This window comes from Aspergillus niger (genome assembly GCF_000002855.4).
Source record: "Aspergillus niger supercontig An02".
NCBI classification, from domain to species: domain Eukaryota; kingdom Fungi; phylum Ascomycota; class Eurotiomycetes; order Eurotiales; family Aspergillaceae; genus Aspergillus; species Aspergillus niger.
The window spans coordinates 1,400,627-1,418,444 of NT_166519.1; the positions used below are offsets into that span (position 1 = coordinate 1,400,627).

The window sequence follows — 17,818 nt, forward strand, 5'->3', positions numbered from 1 at the left end:
CTACGCGTCTTCCGCGGCTCCTATCATGCCTCACACCACCGTGGGTAGTCTGCCTCCCTCGTCGTTCCTGTCCCATCCCAATCCGCAGGCACAACCCCAGCCGTCGCAACCTTACCCTCCGCCTCATAGCGTGCTGCCTCCCGCGTCCAGCGCGCAGACCTATCCCCAGCCGATTGCGCCGGCGCCTCCGCGTGATCGTCGCTCGGATTTCTCCGGTCTTCCGTCAGGTGCTTTCAGCTACTCCGATAACAAGGGAACGCCTTGGATGAACCCCGACCCTGTTGCAAGTGCAAACGGTGCTCCCCCGTATGCTGCGAAGGAACCTCCCAGGACACAGGTTGTTGGGTCGCAGGGCCGCCGCGGAATTTTGCCGAGCGTTCCGGGACGCGCGACTCCCGTCACGAACGGTGTCAATGGTACCGCGAAGAACACTACCATTCCGGCCAAGGATGCGGACGGAAAGTTCCCTTGCCCGCACTGTAACAAGACCTATCTTCATGCGAAGCATCTGAAGCGCCATTTGCTCAGACGTGAGTGCCCCTCCTTCCATCTGGATAATTCGGTAGCGCATGGCGGGGATTGAATCGTTCCGATGACTAATCTTTGTTTTCTTCGGTAGACACTGGAGACCGTCCGTACATGTGTGTGCTCTGCAAGGATACCTTTTCTCGCAGTGATATTCTCAAGCGTCACTTCCAGAAGTGCTCGTTGCGACGTGGTAACCCTACTGGGGCGACTCACCTGTCGCACCCTCAGGCACACTTGAAGCGGTCTCAAGCTGCGCAGAATGCCGTTAAGCCCGTTCAGGATGAAGTCAATACCACCGTCCCGCATCCCAACGGTATGCCGGGTGCTACGTATGGCGAGGCGCCCGTGAATGGCAATGGCATGGCTCCCGGTCGCCCCGGATATCCGGAACAGCAGCCTTTGGGTTTCTCCATGCCTTCCGTCAATGGGATGAACCGTGGTCAGCCCGAAGACGCGTTCCCGGGCGGACAGCCTCACCAGCGTGGACCCTGGCTTGCTGCTCCCAAGCAGAACCCGTACATGGTGCAGCCTGGCGCAGATGCAACTGGCCAGCAGCTGAATGTTGATCGTCCTCCTATTGAGCAGGTAAAGCCCCCGGTTGTTCAAGACCCTAAACGTCCTGTCATGCCTGGACCTCCCAATCACGCTGGCGAAATTGACTGGACTTCGATGTTTCAGCCCGGAGCGTCCGACGGTTACATCAATCCCGTCTTCCCCCAGACCATGGCGTCCGGCCAGGAGCCTATCCACGCTCACGTCGATACCGAACGCAAGTTTTACCCCACCACCACCGCTGGTCCCCAGGAAGGTGGGATGAACGGTCTCTACCTGGCTTCGACCACGTTGAGTGGCGACGGTAAGTGAAGGAGTCCTGGAACTCAATCCCGCTCTGCGTATGGATGACGGCATGCTGATCCCCGAATCCCAGGTACCGTCCAGCCTGCTAGGCAATAGTGGTGACTTGGAAGTGGATGTCTTGAGCTGACCACGTTGAGCTTGATGTGCATAACGTCAAGGGAGACGAAGTACTGCGGCCTAAACGAACGGTTACAAAATTTGTCTTACTAACTGGGTTACGTTGTCAAACGATGTTATGCATAAGTCTAGCGATGTCTTGCAATGCTAGGCATTTGTCTGGGAGTATGTATGGGGACGCTTCTCCGATCATGCTGTTGATGCTCTTGCACAAGCGTGTACATGCTATGCGGTTTGGTGCCTTATCAGTCTCCTGGATTATGCGCATTGAATCCAGCCTGGAAAGCCTCATGAATGATTATTGAGGGTTGTCATAAGAGAAAAAAGAAAAAACCAAGAAAAAAAAGGAACCGGAAAATGGAAGGAAAGAAAAAAATACAGATAGAAAAAAGCTCGTTTCGGCCACCGACTCCGCGCAGCGCGCCACAGCGTTGGTCTAGATTACAGCATCCGGATTACTCAATTGTTATGAAAACGTCTTCTTTTGTCCTACTGGGTTATCTGGTCGTCCATGTTTTATTTGAAAAATCTTGTGAGCATTTTCTACGGCGAGTGCAGATTTGCGGTGATTCTGGACCTGTTTTGTTTTGTTTCCATCCATTATGAGTGGGTTGATGGGATGGTGTGTGTGGTTTTTAACTGGCGTCCAATCATAGACTTGGGCATGTGTTTTGATTTCTGTTGCGTCAAGGGCTCTCTCATCTTCAACGAGTCATCAAAAGATTTCTTTAGCAGGGAAGGCTTCCGTCCACTCTTCGTTCCGCTTTGCATGTTCCCTTTACCTGTCCAAATTTGAGCTGCACGGAGGGTTGAGTGTGTTCGGGATTTGTTTGCATAACCGTTACGGCCGTTTCCTATCCGCATGTTGTCTTCCAGTCGACCATGTAAGTACATACTGTGTGTCCGATGGGGGCATACGAGGTCGAGCTAGGATGAAAGGTGTTGCATCGTCTTGTGTTTATCATTTGCCTCCTGCGTTCCCTATCCAATGTGTTTCTGTGTCAGTGTGCTTCTGTTTCCTTCCGTGTCTCATGCTTTATTCTTTTTCCGTTTTCTTTTCATTTTTCTCATTCGTGACTGAAAAAGGTAGCATGGTGCTTTTCGACTGCCCAATTTCCTACATTTTGCGGCTGGGTTGCCTGCAGATCCTGGCCGCAGTCAGGGGCACTCCTGCTGTGTTGGAGCTTGTCTTTTTTGTTACTCCGGACGGCGGTTGGTTGATCTGCCTGGATGCACACCCTTGGTCAGCCCCCAGATGTTCCATACGTCGGTTATGTACTTGTTCTATCCATGATGCTGCATGTATTTTCTTCTTGTATCTGGTCCTGGAGTCTGGAGGCCAGGGAAGCTGTTGAGCCCCCTGCATCAGGCCTGGTGGAAGTCGTCACTTATGGGAAGCCGCGGGAATCCAAAAGCTAGAATATAGACAGCCAGTGATTCGGAGTTGAACGAGAAATAATAAGGACCATATTTACTTGACTTACCATTATTCTGGGCATGTAGAGGAGAAAGCAGAGTACTACAGAAATAACTAACTACTAAGGTAATTCATTAATCAATAAGAGAGCCTCACGGGATCGGAACGGACAAGGCATGTGAACACCCCGTGACTCCCTGGAACTTGACTTTTCCCGACCGAACAAGCCAGCCAGCCTTTGGTCCGGGGCGGAGTTGGCCTGGGGAAGATCCCGGGATTTCCCTACGGTGAGCGCTGGCTGGTTAGTGCGATCGGGTATTCTTGTTGCAGGTGATTTCATTCTTGTTTTTTTTTTTGGGTCTCGCATGTGCCAAAGTGTAAGTAAGTAGTAGGCCGATGGTTTACTTGGAAGAGAGAGAGTGGGGGGACAATAGAGAAGAGAGAAGGAGAAAGACATGGTATATCCAACAACAACTACTTATGTAGGGGGGACATTCACCCAGCATAAAAGATAAGAGACACACTACTTCATATCTCGAGTGATGAGTGATTATTCCATCCTCTCCATCAAACAGATATAACTGATAGTTTTAAAGGAAACCATTAATAGACGTCACCGCCGAGGGGCTCCCCCGGATTGATATCCACCCCCACTGATTGGCCGCCGCCCACGGGACTCTCCGGAGGTCCTCCAGCTTCACTTCTGGATCTCGTTCTTCGCCGTTTCTCTCGTCATCGTCCTCCTCCTCCGTCGTCCTTCTGGCTCCGATCATCCGTCCCCTCCTGCAGTCTCCTTTTGGTTTTGTCTGTGCTCGTGTACTTGTGTACTATTGTACTCAGTCTCTCTCCACCACCCACACTCTCCTCTCAGACTCCCCGTCTAGATCTCGTCTACTCCGCAACTCCGCGGCTACTATCGCCCCGATCTCGACCGACGACCACCGACACCAACTCTATATACAAGAGCTCGCAATTCCCTCACCTCACAATTCCCCGCATCCAGCAACCCACACTTCCTACACCAATATTTAGCAAACACACCTGCGACCGACTACAGGCCCTAGTCTCATCCGACTAGCGTACCCCTGTCAGTCCAAAATCAATTACTTCACTTCCATCTTCTCACCGTGGCTCCCCCTCTCGCCACCATGTCCACCAACCGGCCATTCCTGGCCAACTTTCTAGCGGCCTTTCGCGCCCAGTCCACATACAAAGCCTCAACAGCAGGTTCACAATCCGCTGCCGCTGGCCCATCCTCCTCTCTCTCCTCCACCCAAATCTCCCAAGGCGCACGAGCCATAGCCACCAAGGCCAGCAGCGGCAACGCAGCCGCTTCCTCATCAGATGCCTCTCCATCTACCACCACCCACCACTACCACCATCATTCCACCACTAGCGCCTCATCCTCCTCCCACTCCCGTCCTCACTCGCACCAGCGAACCCCATTGAACCAGCCCGAATCTTCCCCAGCATCTCCGGCCCCACCTCAGACCCAGCAGGTCGCCTCTTCCCCGCCTACCCCGGCCGCATCAAACCCTATCCCTATCACAAACAGCCAAGGCCGTCAGCGTCGCGGCAGCGACAGCTCAAGTGGCTCGGGAGGATTCCGCGATGCGCTGGGCCCGGAGAAGTGGTATATCGGGGGTCGAACGCCTGGCGGCGAGGAGCGGTTTTACCGCTTAGGGATGGTGACGAAGGGAGGAGGTCGGCTCGGTGGGAGCGGTAGAGTGGGGAGCATTGATCAGCTAAGTCTGTGATTGATTGATTGATTGATTGATTTATCTATGGTGTTTGGGGATATGAGCGTTACAGTGGAGTTTCTTTACTTTCATTACATTTTAAACCCCCTATTGCCTAGGGGTGATTGGCGTCCAAGTAGGGCATTGGATGGCGTTTATCTTCTCTCTTTTTCTTTTCCTCCCCCATCGATGAATGGATTACAGACAGAAAACATACCGCTTTTTAACTTTCCGATTTTCGATTCTCTTATCATATGATTTGATCCATTCATTCTGGTGTTGATATGGATTCTTCTTTCTCCGCTCCGCTCCGCCACGCCATGCCATGCCATGCTATGCTATGCTACACCCACACCGGTGTGTATTCGGATTGAGTTTGAACTGTACATGAAGACAATCCTGCTTTGTTTGTGTGTGATGCATGAATCTCGTCTTACCTCTTTTGATAAAAGGTGCAGTGATATGATTGAGGATGGATGGATGGATGAATGGATGGATGAATGGATGTTAGATCTGATCTGAAATACGAATGTATCAATCAGTACATGACTGACCTAGGTTCTACTATCTAAAACAAACAAACTTACATACAAACTTCTCCTACTCGAAACCAAGAGCTTTAATTCAAATCTATATCCTGGTACTACTTCACCTACCTAATCAATCACCACCAAGCAACCTCTCCCTCTCACCTTCCCCATCCACATCCCCCTCACCTCCACCCTCACCCCCATACCCACAACAATCACCTTTCAACCCAACCCCCACCACCACCCCCGTCCCCAGACAAACCATCCCCAACCCCACAACCACACTCCCCCACCCAAACCTCCCCTCTACGAACCCCGCCAACGGCCCCAAACTCAGTCCCAGAAACTGCGCCATCGTCTGAATCCCGAACGCCTGGGCGACTGCGCCCCTTGGCCCGAAGATCCCCGGCTGTCGGCGCTCCATGGTGTCTAGGACGCGCTGTGTCTCGAGGTACAGGGCGGGCGTTGCTATGTTGACGAGGAGGCCAGTGAGGGTGAGGTTTATCATTAGGAGGGTGATATGGGTTGTTGTTGGTTGGCTGGAGAGCGCCAGGAGAGTTAGTGGGATGGGGAGGAGGAGGAAGGTGGCTGTTGCTATGGGATGGGGGGTAAGAGTGTCGGTTAGTTTTCCTGTGGTTATTGGAATGGGTTAGTGGGTGGGTTGGTCGGGGGTAAGGATGGGAGGGGAGATACCGAAGTAGGGCTCGAAGAGAGCGGTCATGGAGGAGGGGAGGAAGGTTAGGCCGGCGCCTAGGGGGGTCCAGTTGAAGTGGGATTCTACGAAGATGGGGATTGTCTGGTTTATTTGGTGGATTGTTAGGGGATTTGGTTATAGTTGGGAGGTGCACGGGGAAGGGACGTACGGCGTCAAAGGCTGCGTATATCATGCCGTGGACGAGGAGGCCCCAGGATGATATGAGGATGCGGGGCTGTTGGAGGAGAAGTAGGAGGGTGGGTTTACGAGAGTGCTTGGGTATGATGGTTGCATCGTTGTCTGTGGTGTCGGGTTGAGGTGGGTTATCATCGGATGGATTGTCGTGGTTGGTTTCGTTGTTGCTGTCGGCATCATCTTGCGACAGCGCCATCCACCGCTTCGCGACTCTCTTTTCGATCACTGCAAATCGCATTACCAGGTCTATTCCTACAATGGCAAACGCCATTGCGAATACGGGCTGATACCCCGCAACCCGATACACGAGACCCCCCAGTAGCGGTCCTAGAAGGAACCCTAGCGTAACCGCTGACCCTAGGTATCCGACGGTCTGGCCGAGGTTTTCGAATGGGACAGAGTCGGTGAGAAGGGCGAGTCCGGCGACAACGACCATGGCGGTTGCACCGCCTTGTAGGAGCCGTGCGATGACGAAGAAGCCGATGGTGCGTGCGAGACAGAGAATGAGCATCGATGCGCCGAGCAGGATAAGGCCGAGAAGGTAGGGAAGTTTGCGCGTGGGTGCCACATCGATCAGGTATCCGAATATCGGGCAGCAGACGAATGCGACGGTGGCTTCGCAGATGAGGAGAATGCTGACCCAGCGTTCGCCTGATTGGGTGTTAGATGGTATAGATTCGCTTGATTGTGGTGGAGGGTGAGACGTACGGTCTTCATAGGGTATCTTCGCGCGGTCGACTAAGGCTGTTGGCATGACGGGAACGATCTAGGATGTCAGATGGTGTTGTAGATGTGGGTATGGATGATGCTCACCATAGCATAGAGGAAGTAGTCCTGCCGGTGTCAGCTATTGTGTTTCTGGTGTAGAACGTCTGCATACCGTGAACGAAGAGGTCCAAACTGTCGCGATGATGAAGGCTGTGGAGGAACGGTACTTGAGAAGCCATGGTGGGCGCTCTCTGGATTCAGTTGTAAACCACATGGTATGTCGAGGTCTGTCGACTTGGTGTCTTGGTTTCAGCACGATTGAGCCGGATAGCTCTCATTGCTGAACCTTTGGACAACTGGTTGGTCCCGCGGTGTCGGACAGGGCCGTAGCAGAGCAATTGGAGGCCAGTCGAGGGTTTAAACGGGATATGCTTTATTCAGAATATTAGCAGATCCCGACATTCCTGCAATTATGGCATAGAGACCATCTTGAGTCTGGGAATTCATTGTTTGTTGAGTTGCGAGATTCATGTCGAGTGGATGACGTCTGGGCAGTCACATGTCCGATACTTCCATCTACGTTTGGGGTTGTTTCTTGGTAGTCTGGCTGTCATTCTTTGTGTCTCATGCAACCACTGACGGCAGCCAGATGAATCCATCCCAATCACTTCGGAACATTACATTCTAACCAACAACCCGGCATCCAGAGCCGGGATTGCCTGATGTTTGCATAACCCCAGAGGTTACGAATCCCGGGGCGATAAGATAAAGCGAGGGAGGCTGCGGCCGTCAAGTCCCGCGGGCTTCGGAGGTGGCCGATACGCTGCCTCTCCCCATCCCGATTGCTCCCTGGCTCCGGAGAAGCCTTTAAAAAGCTTCATCCTGCTGCCACAGGGGTTGCAGTTGAATCTCCAGTTCTGTGTTTATTGCTAGTTTGATTCCCTCCTTGCTTGCTCAACTTCCTCTCCTCCCTACCCCATACCCACCATGTCTTCCCCAGTTACTGCGGCCCGCTACGGCAAGGACAATGTCCGAGTATACAAGGTCCACCGCGACGAGAAGACCGGCGTCCAGACAGTCGTGGAGATGACCGTCTGCGTCCTTTTGGAGGGTGACATCGACACCTCGTATGTACTTCTCCTCCTTTCAGCTCACACCCAAAGCTAACCCTCATTTCCTATAGCTACACCAAAGCCGATAACAGCGTCATTGTCGCAACCGACTCCATCAAAAACACCATCTACATCACCGCCAAGCAAAATCCCGTCACTCCCCCCGAGCTCTTCGGCTCCATTCTTGGAAGCCACTTCATCACCAAGTACAACCACATCCACGCCGCCCATGTCAACATCATCACCCACCGCTGGACCCGTATGACCATCGACGGCAAGCCGCACCCGCACTCCTTCCTCCGGGATGGCGAGGAAACCCGCAACGTGCAGGTCGATGTCGTCGAGGGCAAGGGTGTTGACATCACGTCGTCTCTGGCCAAGTTGACTGTGCTGAAGAGCACCAACTCGCAGTTCTGGGGCTTCCTGCGCGACGAGTACACCACACTCCCTGAGACATGGGATCGTATTCTCAGCACCGATGTCGACGCCAGCTGGCAGTGGCGCCGGTTCAGCGGGCTGGACGAGGTGCGCGCTACTGTGCCTCATTTCGATGCGACCTGGGCGGCGGCCAGGGAAATCACCCTTAAGACCTTTGCCGAGGACAACTCGGCTAGTGTGCAGAACACTATGTACAAGATGGCGGAGCAGATCCTGGCTCGTCAGTCCTTGCTCGAGACGGTCGAGTACTCTCTGCCTAACAAGCACTACTTTGAAGTTGGTACGTAATTCGTCTGGTTGATATCTCCTCGTCTTGAATTTCGGCTAACCCATTGTTTGTCGCAGACCTGAGCTGGCACAAGGGCCTGAAGAACACCGGCAAGGACGCCGAGGTGTATGCGCCGCAGACCAACCCGAACGGGCTGATCAAGTGCACGGTTGGTCGCAACACGAAGGCGAAGCTGTAGGATGGTTTGTAGTATTGCATTAGCAGTTATGAGATGGAGTTCTGGCACTTGTATATAGGTTAGGGATAATAGCATCATTCACAGGTTCTCATATACCATTGGTCAATGCACTCCAGTAGAGATGCCACGAAGCTGTTGTAATTGTGTAGCGTAGCTAGTAATAGTATAAACAAGATATATCACACAAAAGATAGAAAGAAAATAATATCACAAAACTCCCACCCATGCGCTAGCAAGTCATAACATGACAACAGCAATATCAATGACATATGTAAAAGTACAAGAGGTTAAATGGTAAAATGGTATCCGATCCAGCAAGTCGACAGATGCGCAGACAAAACAATGCAATTACGCATCCGTCTTANCCGCCTTAAACGCTTCCTTCACCTCGGGCAAGTTCCCAATGACCGACTGTCCGTTGAGCTTGACGATGTTCTCCTTGTAGGGGTGCGCGAGACCTTCGAAAGCTATACAACAATGTTATTAGCATACATCCTTCTCAAACCACATAACATATGCCCCAAGCCTCCCCCAGAACTAGGAGGCAACAAATATATATCCAATTGATATCAATATAACTTAAGAGAAGGTATACTCACTCTTCAGCCTAGCCAAGCGCTTATCCCGCAAGCGATTCTTGGGCAACATGCCGCGAACAGCACGACGGAGAACCTCGCCACCGCCCCATTTCTCAAACATCATGTCCATAGTCATGCTCCGCAGACTACCGGGGCGGGTGTTGTGAGTGTAGTACTTCTTCTGGAAGCGCTTCTTGCCGGTGACGCGGAGGTCGTGGCAGCCGACGGCGACGACATAGTCACCACAATCCGTGGAGGGGTCATAGACGGGCTTGTTCTTGCCCATGAGGGTGAGGGCAATAGAGGAGGCGAGTCTACCCAGACTGCGAGGGTCACTGCCGACGTCGACGTAGTGCCATGTTCGGGAGAAGGCGAGACGGGTCTATATGGGATTATTTTGATATCAAGTTAGACATTGAATAGATGCAGAAGGAAAGCAACAGTGGATGGATAAGAAGAGAAGAAGGGGAAGTTTGAAGAAAAAGGAAAGGGGGAAAAGTATACCTTTCCAACAGTCTGCGACATCTTGACGTAAAACGAATAGCTATGCCTTACTCAATCAATCAACCTAACATACATACAACCTTCTCCATATGGCCTCAATCCGGAGTCCGAACTTTCCCCATCACGTGACAACCCATCGGCAAGCCCTACCTTAGCCACCAAAAGCGGCCTAGCGCGGCGCACTAAGCGAGACACAGGAATTGGACAGTCAGCAAAACCACAAGCCCCAAAGAAGAAATCGCACCGCCTGACTGTGCGAAGCGAAAATTAATACAGCGCGACTCCGTTAATCGACGACAAATACTCCACGACCCCGACACCGTCTACCTTACTTCCCACCACCCAGCACACTTCGCCGCCTCCCCATCATGGCTTCCGTCCCGAGTGTGCAATGCTTCGGCAAGAAGAAGACGGGTGAGTTTTCCTCTATAATTTTGGTGGTGATATAAATGGGGTGGATTTGAAGATTGGAGGTTTGGATGGGATATGGTGTGACTTGGGATGCTAACGGTTGATGTGTTTTAGCCACCGCTGTCGCCCACTGCAAGGTATGAGAATTACATTCTCTGTCTATCTATATCTCCTGGTCTAGGATTATCGTGTTGCGGATGCCGATGTGTCGTTCGAATTGGTCAATATTGGTCTTGGAGGTTCGGAAGGATCTGGGTATCATTCGACATTTAAGGAGGATTATGAAGCTTGTGGATTGCCCGGAAGCACGGGGGAAGCGTTATCGAGTATCGAAACGAAGAACGACACGGCACAAGGAAATTTTGAAGGAAGATCAATTACGTGAAGGGAAAAGTGAAGAAGACATGCGCAACCAAACCGAACGACACATCTGCATCCGCACCGCATATATCAGATGAACCAGATCGCAACGGAAAGAAGGAGAACGTCAAAACTGATTCGTTTTTTCCCAACTACAGCAAGGCAAGGGCATGATCCGGGTCAACGGCCAGCCCCTCTCTCTGGTCCAGCCTGAGATCCTCCGCTTCAAGGTACACTCACCTACCCGTCGGGTTTTACGAAGTGCCATGGACGGGGTAATTGACAGGATTATTCAATGAAATAGGTCTACGAGCCCCTCCTGATCGTTGGAGCCGACAAGTTCGCCGGTGTCGACATCCGCGTCCGCGTCTCCGGTGGTGGTCACACCTCCCAGGTTTACGCCATCCGTCAGGCCATCGCCAAGTCCATCGTCGCCTACTACCAGAAGTACGTCGATGAGCACTCCAAGAACCAGCTGAAGCAGGCTCTTGTCCAGTACGACCGCACACTCCTCGTCGCCGACAACCGTCGTACGGAGCCCAAGAAGTTCGGTGGTCGTGGTGCCCGCGCTCGCTACCAGAAGTCCTACCGTTAAACGGCTTCATTATACATCAACAATATACACACATACAAGCTTGCTCCGCCTCTCCTGTTTCCTGTCTCATTTCTTTGTTTCCCGTTCCGTTTCCGTTTCGAAAGAAGGGAAATCATGGATTTGGGGGCCCCTCTTTTCCCGGCTGTTATGCTTCCCCTTTTACGATTCGGGTTTTGCTTGCTTGGCTCGGGTCGGTCTTAAAAAAGTTTTCCTATAACGTTCCCCCTCTTATGATTATGGCCGGGTTATGAGGGTTGTTTTGTGGGGCAGAAATGGGATATTATGCGGGATGGTGTTGTTGTTGCTGTTTGTCGTTTTAACGGTTGTACTTACTGGGGTGAGGGAGAGAAGAAGAGAGAGATCTGGTGTGGTGGTCCCATTCCACCGCTGCAGACAATTCAATCAAATAAGAGGATGGTTTGGGTTGTTTACAGTGGCTGTGTTTGGAAATTATGGTGCAATGCTGGCCCCGGTCTTAGGCTGTTATTTAGTATATGCCTGGACTATCTCAAATATCACCCAATTTCTTTTTTTGTCGTCAGCCCTGCCACTGAACTTGTATTGGACGTCCGTGCGTCGGATTAGTATACAAACGCACGTTATCACGGATGCACCGTTGTAAATGACTGATTACGCACTCGCCACGGTACATGATAGCATCTGGCAATCAGTCTGGCCATCCCTCTCGTAGATCACCCGCCACCTGGTTTCATTCTCACCCCACTCGCTATTGCTTATCCCATCACGTTTGCCCGTCCAGCCTGATCAATCATTTCGTGCCGTTAAGCCAGATCCCCTCCACGCAACACACCACCCTAGTACTAGCGATCCCCCAGATTTGATGACTAGTCCTGCCTAAAAGTAAAGTGCTGCTCGACTATTTGGTAGCGCAACGAATCAAGGAAAATACATAGGAAAAAAAGAGAGGAGAGGTGACAAGTCAGGCGGATACGCTATTATCAGCCCATCGCATTCCATTATTCATCTTTCCCAGTCCATCATGATTGCTATGGTCGTCTTCATCATCGGCCCCATCCAGGGACAGAAGTTGAAACCGATTCGGCACGGAGCCGGTTTTCTTTGCTAGAGTTTGTGGTTCTCTCCTGGGATACTTCCCCGGGGACCCTACGCACTCGTCCGGATAGAACCCAATTTTCATGCCCTTGTATGTGAACCGAGACATCATGCAGGAGCGTGCAAAAAGCGCATTATGCACTGAATTGGTGGAGATGTAGGCATTGCCATTCTTGAATTGTACCGAGATCACGATTAGGTTATGGATATGGTCCAGATCCTTCCGGATGACCCACTCCGTGACGTTCGGCTGTACATTGTAGACGACTAGATTGCGCGATGCTCCATTGTCAATTTTGGCCCGGACATAGGGAGGAAGGTAGAATTGTCTGTCATTCCAACCTACTTCCACCTATTGTACCTATTAGCGGCGCTACCGTTTGCCGGATAGAGGACTTACGCGCTTCCCAGCAACAATGAGACCGTAGGTCTTCGTAGTCCGGAAGAAATCACGGGCGGCCGCTTCTTCGACAAAAGACACACTGGCCATGTGTTCCCGCGCACGTAAGTAGATGTGCAGTAGGGCTCCGCCCTTTATGGCTGCGACGATGTCTCTGTGGGTGATGCGGTCGGGAAGATTCCGAATTAACACGGTACGTTGGGCGCTTGGAGTAGGAGAAGATCCTGCACTTCTGGAAGACTCATCATAGTCACCCTTGTCGTCGCTGTCATGGGAATCCAGCAGAGCGTCCTCGTCGTCCTCATCGTCACCAACGTCGAATTCTTCAGGGTCATGAACTTTCACATCTGAGTGCTTATTGCAACCAGGAGCTTTGTTCTCGAGCGTCGCATTGGAATTCGCTGGGTTTTGAGAGATATCTTCGCGGCCAGTTTGGTGAGGATGCTGCTGAGCAGCACCGTAAATCAATACCTGTATAGGTCAGTAAATATACGCCAATTAGTGGGCGTGTCCTGACATCAAGAGTCTCTTGCGACAGCCCTCCAGTGAGGAGCGAGGTTCTTAATTTAGCTGGAATAATAATGTCAGCTGTCGAGATAGATATGAGATAAATAAGAGGCGGTCGCGTACCGAAATGTTGCGAGTCTTGGAGCTGCGAAGTGTCACCGGTCAGTGAGGGGCCATTTTGGACCTGTCACATTGCACTCACCAGACGATCATATTCCGAGCGGGGAATGGTGACGGTTTCTGCGTTTGACGGTGTACTTTTATAGCTCGGGAGTTGCTGTATAATGGCACAATCGTCAAGTTAGCTCGCAATTGACGGGATTCTAAGCGAGCAGTTGAGGGGACTCACAGCATATGGTCTGTTTAGATACCAGTCAGTCGGATAAGTACATATCTCAGTATACAAGAAAACACGAGCTTAGAGCTGCAGACAGCAAGCGATTAGAATGTCGATGTCACTCACCTTCGAGGCATATAGCTATTGGGATGGCTCGTGAATGAGGTCGACGAGGCCATAGTACGGGAATCTGGGGTGTGGGGTGATTTTAGTAAAGATCAGGCAATCCGCCAGCAGCTTGGGAATGTAGATGAAGCCAAGCTTACCTGAAGAAGACATTGAGATGATACTAGGAAGAAGCTGTCAGCTTGAGCGACCTTCACCTGGAAGATGCAAAAGAGAAGCTGAAATGCAGTGCAGGAGAAGATTGTGGAAACGAAGAGCCGAGAAGTAGAGGGGAGAAGAGGAGGAAAGGGAAGTTGATATCTCCAATTCAAGGTCGCTCCACATCAACTTCGCAAGCACGATGGACCACCCGACCCATTTCTTGTCTTTACTTCATTCTTCTCTTTTCTTTCTCTTTCTCCTCTACAAGGATGTTGGTTCGGTGTCTCTAGTATCTTTCTCCCATCTTCATCCTGCCGGTGAAAAACAGTACACTATACAGTCGGGATATACTACTCACCGTGGGCTCTCCACGCGTAGGGAGATACTTCAAAGTGATAAAGAAGAAGACTGCAGATAAGATGCAACAGCGGATCAATTGCAGATGAAGGAAGAAAGACGAAAAGAAAGAGAGAAGGAAGGAAACGACCGGGGGAACTGGCAAGCCAACGCATCAGGGACAGCATGGCGAACCAGACTCAATGGGGCCCGAATAGGCAAGCGACGAGGCACGTCATGGGAAAGGGCGATTAGGATTGCATGAGCTGCATCTGCTCTCTGCTTTTTTCCTCGCCATCCTGCAACGCTTGGGTGGTTTAGCGTCGCAACTCTCAACCGCAGCGCTTGTGCGACCAACGCCCACCAACCAGCGCAGCTCAGCGGCACACGGCCGCAGCAGCACTGCATTGCGGTGGACAAGTCAGAGTTTGGATATGGGCTCAGAGGCTCTACCCCTGCCAGTTAGGCAACATTGTTCTCTTATCAGGCTTCGCCATTAGCGTTCTCCACCAACTGCGGTACGCACGCAAGGCGCATTCGCTCCTACTTTATGCATAGATAGCTACGGGTTGGTTCTTCCAGTTCCACCACCAATGCGCTCTCTCAAACGTACATGCAGGGATTCCCAAACAGTTAGTTGCCTGAAACCTCCCTAAACCCTCCTATTACCCCTCTATTTGCAGAAAGCTGTAAGTTCCCGTCGACCCTGTCATCGGCCGATCATAGGAGATATAAGAAGAAGAAGAAGAAGAAGAAGAAGAAGAAGAAGAAGAAGAAGAAGAAGAAGAAGAAGAAGAAGAAGAAGAAGAAGAAGAAGAAGAAAAGAAAAGAATCCCATGCCTGCATGGAGTCGCACCAGACTCTACGAGCTGGGCGTTAGCCCACCTATTCGATGCGATGGATAGCTCCCGAATTTGGTATGCCCCTGCGGCAACCAGCCACCAGCTAGGACGGGGTATATTTATATTCCTCGCTTTTGAGGAGAAACCATGGCTGCCACAGACTTTGGCTGGGCGCCACGAAGGTCAACTAGTAGAAGGACCGATAAACGCTATCGCGTACTATCAGCGCCTTCGATACGTCAAGGATTAGCCCGTACCTTGGCGTGAATGAGTGCGGTCCCTCTTCCTCGTCTTGTCTTTCGTTGTCCATATCTATCAGCGTGGTTCTCGCCGTCTGGCTCGCCGAATTTGGACGACATTGATCGCCAATTGCGTCGCAAAGATAGCCAAGAAGATCCCCATTACAAGAGTCTGTGGGATATAGCTTCCTCCTGAATCCTGATTCTGCGCCCGCTGCCGGCGATCAGGATCAACTGGACGAGGAGACCCAAACGAGATGGAGACTGACATGGAGAATGGCGTGAAGGACGTAAAGACTCCCGCAGACGGCGCTAGGTATGTCAAAGCTGGGCTCAGAACCATTGGCACGAGGGAAAAGACGAGGAGAGGGACGGCTAGTCATAAGACCGAGGCGAATGATGGTCGGGGTCGAGCCAACCTTGTCAAGAGAAATTGTGAGCGCCAGCCAGGAAGGATGTGGAAGAAAAGTCCAGATGAAGCGGACCGATCATCTACCTACCACTCTCGAGACTCTGACTTCCTCACCCACCGCACAACCTTCTTCAATCTATCCCGGACACTTGTCGTCGCTAGAAGCTGGTATTTCTCATCCTCCCAAAGAGGCAGAACGCAGGCGAACCACCAGGGAAACACAGCCGGATCAGTAGGTGCCTCGCCGTAAGCTAGCAAAACACGCGGATGGAGCCATGCTGCTCCTTCGCGACGGCTTTTGTCGATAAAATCCAAGGCAATCTGGAATAGCTGCTGCGTGGGCAGAGACTCCAGTGGTGATGACGCCGGTGATAGCGATTCCTCTGTTTCTGATGATGAGGTTTCTAAAGACTCTAGCCTCTCCTCCTCAGATATCGCAATATCATCCACACGCTGTATCCTACCAACATGGTATCCATCCACCATCTCAAAGCTGATCACTTTGAAGCGCGACACTCCCGACGCAATCACTAAGCTTCTTCCATCGGGGAGTAGCTCGAACCGTTCCACCACCAGCACTGTACCATACTGCATGAATTGAGCCCTGCCCAAACCTTCCTGCAGCCGACCAGAGCGATTATACATAACCATACCAAACTTCTTATCCCTCGTCTGCATCACTCGATGAATCATAGTCCGATATCGCGGTTCAAATATATGCAGGAAGGTCGGCATAGTCGGGAACGAAAGCGAGCTCACGAACAAGGGGATAGTCCGCTCTCCATCTCCCGTAGCCGCCACTCCATCTTCATTGGAGGAACCCTCGCGACGTGATGCAACCTGCTCAGGGAACAAAGCCTCCACCAGATTCGAGATCCTCCTGTTAGCGGGCTCAGCCCGCACCGTCGAAGCCATATTCAACTTGCGCCGACAAAGCGGACACAGATCACTATGATTTAGAACCATAGCCACGCATCCGCGACAGAATGTATGTCCACAAGAAGTCGTCAATGGATCCAATATAAGCGAGTAGCAGACCTGGCAGTCCAATTCGGCCCGGACTGCCTCCTTCAACCTCCCGTATGATTGTTGCCCTTCACAATCCTGTCTTTGGAGACCCCGACCCTCTTCAGAAGACGTAGTAGCGACGATTTCCATCTCCAGCAAATCATCATATCCAACCCGACCCTGCTTGACCAACCCATATACACCCCCTAACAAATCATCGCACCCAATCCTAGCAACGCATGTTTCTGTCTCAGTCTCAGTTTCTGTCCCTTTTGCCTCAGACTCGCTCCTCAGCCTCTTGCTCTCCCACCTAACATTGCACCACCCAGCACTATCATCACCACCATCCACCTTCCCCAACACCTCCTCAAACACATCCACCACCCTCCCCAACAAAACATCCGTCCCGCAATCCCCCAGACAGTGTTCCCCCGAGCAGCACGCCGCATCTCCCCAATAGCACGTAAACCCTTGTTTCCGCTCCTCATCGGCCGGGTAAGTGATCCCCGTCCGTTGCCGAATCGGCGGCAGACACGACTTGCATATTGTGTTTCCGCACGGCAGGCGCAGCGGGGTTCGGAGCGGTAACGAGCAGCGCGGGCATTGGATGAAGCGGATGATGGAATGTGCGGGGAGGAGCGGGCCGTTGTCGCGTGAGCTGTTCAACGTGGAGGAGAGGTGTTGGTGGTGATCATCGCTGTCGTGTTCTTCTGCGCTTCTGGGTTGCGGAGGTGGAGAAGAGGTGGGCATGGTGGCATCTTCCATGGGGGTTCTCTGGTACTTAAAGGAGTGGGGAATGGAGAGAAGAAGAGAAGGAGGGTCCTAGATATAAAGGATAAGGTAGAAATCTAGGCCAGGGTCGGCCGGTCGGTCGGCGCTTATATTGATTGATTGATTAATGTTTTGTTGGGCTTACTTCAGTGACGGGTGGAGACGAGCTGGACTGGTTGGTTTCCCGGAGCTCTCTCTGGCCGTCATCCGAGGTTCGGGGACGCGCCTTCGATGTCATGGCGGGCAGCCAAGACATCTTTCCTTTTGAGTAGCTGCTAGTTGTCAGGCAACAAGCATTGCTGAATTTCCATGGGTTTGAAAAGGTAAATGGTAATCTTTAAATATATACAGTACATATGTGCCCCATGAACGAG

The 17,818-nt window shown here is 51.8% G+C and overlaps 8 protein-coding genes across 8 annotated transcripts; 4 read left to right on the forward strand and 4 right to left on the reverse strand.

Annotated features, from left to right (window-relative positions):
• Positions 1-25: 25 nt before the first annotated feature.
• On the forward strand, positions 26-1,808 carry An02g06000 (uncharacterized protein; the record flags this gene model as incomplete). Its single annotated transcript, XM_059746339.1, has 3 exons — positions 26-530; positions 620-1,384; positions 1,636-1,808. 3 exons carry the CDS (start codon positions 26-28, stop codon positions 1,806-1,808), a joined length of 1,443 nt encoding a protein of 480 aa, XP_059599981.1.
• A 2,260-nt stretch (positions 1,809-4,068) lies between these two features.
• Positions 4,069-4,677, forward strand: An02g06010 (uncharacterized protein; the record flags this gene model as incomplete). Its single annotated transcript, XM_001399700.3, has 1 exon — positions 4,069-4,677. One exon carries the CDS (start codon positions 4,069-4,071, stop codon positions 4,675-4,677), a length of 609 nt encoding a protein of 202 aa, XP_001399737.1.
• A 727-nt stretch (positions 4,678-5,404) lies between these two features.
• An02g06020 (uncharacterized protein) lies at positions 5,405-7,060 on the reverse strand (the record flags this gene model as incomplete). Its single annotated transcript, XM_059746340.1, has 4 exons — positions 5,405-6,729; positions 6,787-6,844; positions 6,892-6,912; positions 6,959-7,060. The coding sequence occupies 4 exons, from the start codon at positions 7,058-7,060 to the stop codon at positions 5,405-5,407; spliced, it is 1,506 nt and encodes a 501-aa protein (XP_059599982.1).
• Positions 7,061-7,773: 713 nt separating this feature from the next.
• On the forward strand, positions 7,774-8,803 carry An02g06030 (uncharacterized protein; the record flags this gene model as incomplete). Its single annotated transcript, XM_001399702.3, has 3 exons — positions 7,774-7,913; positions 7,970-8,616; positions 8,682-8,803. The coding sequence occupies 3 exons, from the start codon at positions 7,774-7,776 to the stop codon at positions 8,801-8,803; spliced, it is 909 nt and encodes a 302-aa protein (XP_001399739.1).
• Positions 8,804-9,151: 348 nt separating this feature from the next.
• On the reverse strand, positions 9,152-9,906 carry An02g06040 (mitochondrial 54S ribosomal protein uL13m; the record flags this gene model as incomplete). Its single annotated transcript, XM_001399703.3, has 3 exons — positions 9,152-9,270; positions 9,403-9,763; positions 9,886-9,906. 3 exons carry the CDS (start codon positions 9,904-9,906, stop codon positions 9,152-9,154), a joined length of 501 nt encoding a protein of 166 aa, XP_001399740.1.
• Positions 9,907-10,253: 347 nt separating this feature from the next.
• Positions 10,254-11,251, forward strand: An02g06050 (40S ribosomal protein uS9; the record flags this gene model as incomplete). Its single annotated transcript, XM_001399704.3, has 4 exons — positions 10,254-10,299; positions 10,411-10,433; positions 10,815-10,886; positions 10,961-11,251. 4 exons carry the CDS (start codon positions 10,254-10,256, stop codon positions 11,249-11,251), a joined length of 432 nt encoding a protein of 143 aa, XP_001399741.1.
• Positions 11,252-12,191: 940 nt separating this feature from the next.
• Positions 12,192-13,748, reverse strand: An02g06060 (uncharacterized protein; the record flags this gene model as incomplete). The annotated part of the gene is made up of 5 exons (XM_059746341.1): positions 12,192-12,677; positions 12,726-13,196; positions 13,435-13,509; positions 13,582-13,591; positions 13,696-13,748. The coding sequence occupies 5 exons, from the start codon at positions 13,746-13,748 to the stop codon at positions 12,192-12,194; spliced, it is 1,095 nt and encodes a 364-aa protein (XP_059599983.1).
• Positions 13,749-15,749: 2,001 nt separating this feature from the next.
• An02g06070 (uncharacterized protein) lies at positions 15,750-17,700 on the reverse strand (the record flags this gene model as incomplete). Its single annotated transcript, XM_059746342.1, has 2 exons — positions 15,750-17,495; positions 17,590-17,700. 2 exons carry the CDS (start codon positions 17,698-17,700, stop codon positions 15,750-15,752), a joined length of 1,857 nt encoding a protein of 618 aa, XP_059599984.1.
• Between the last annotated feature and the right edge of the window lie 118 nt (positions 17,701-17,818).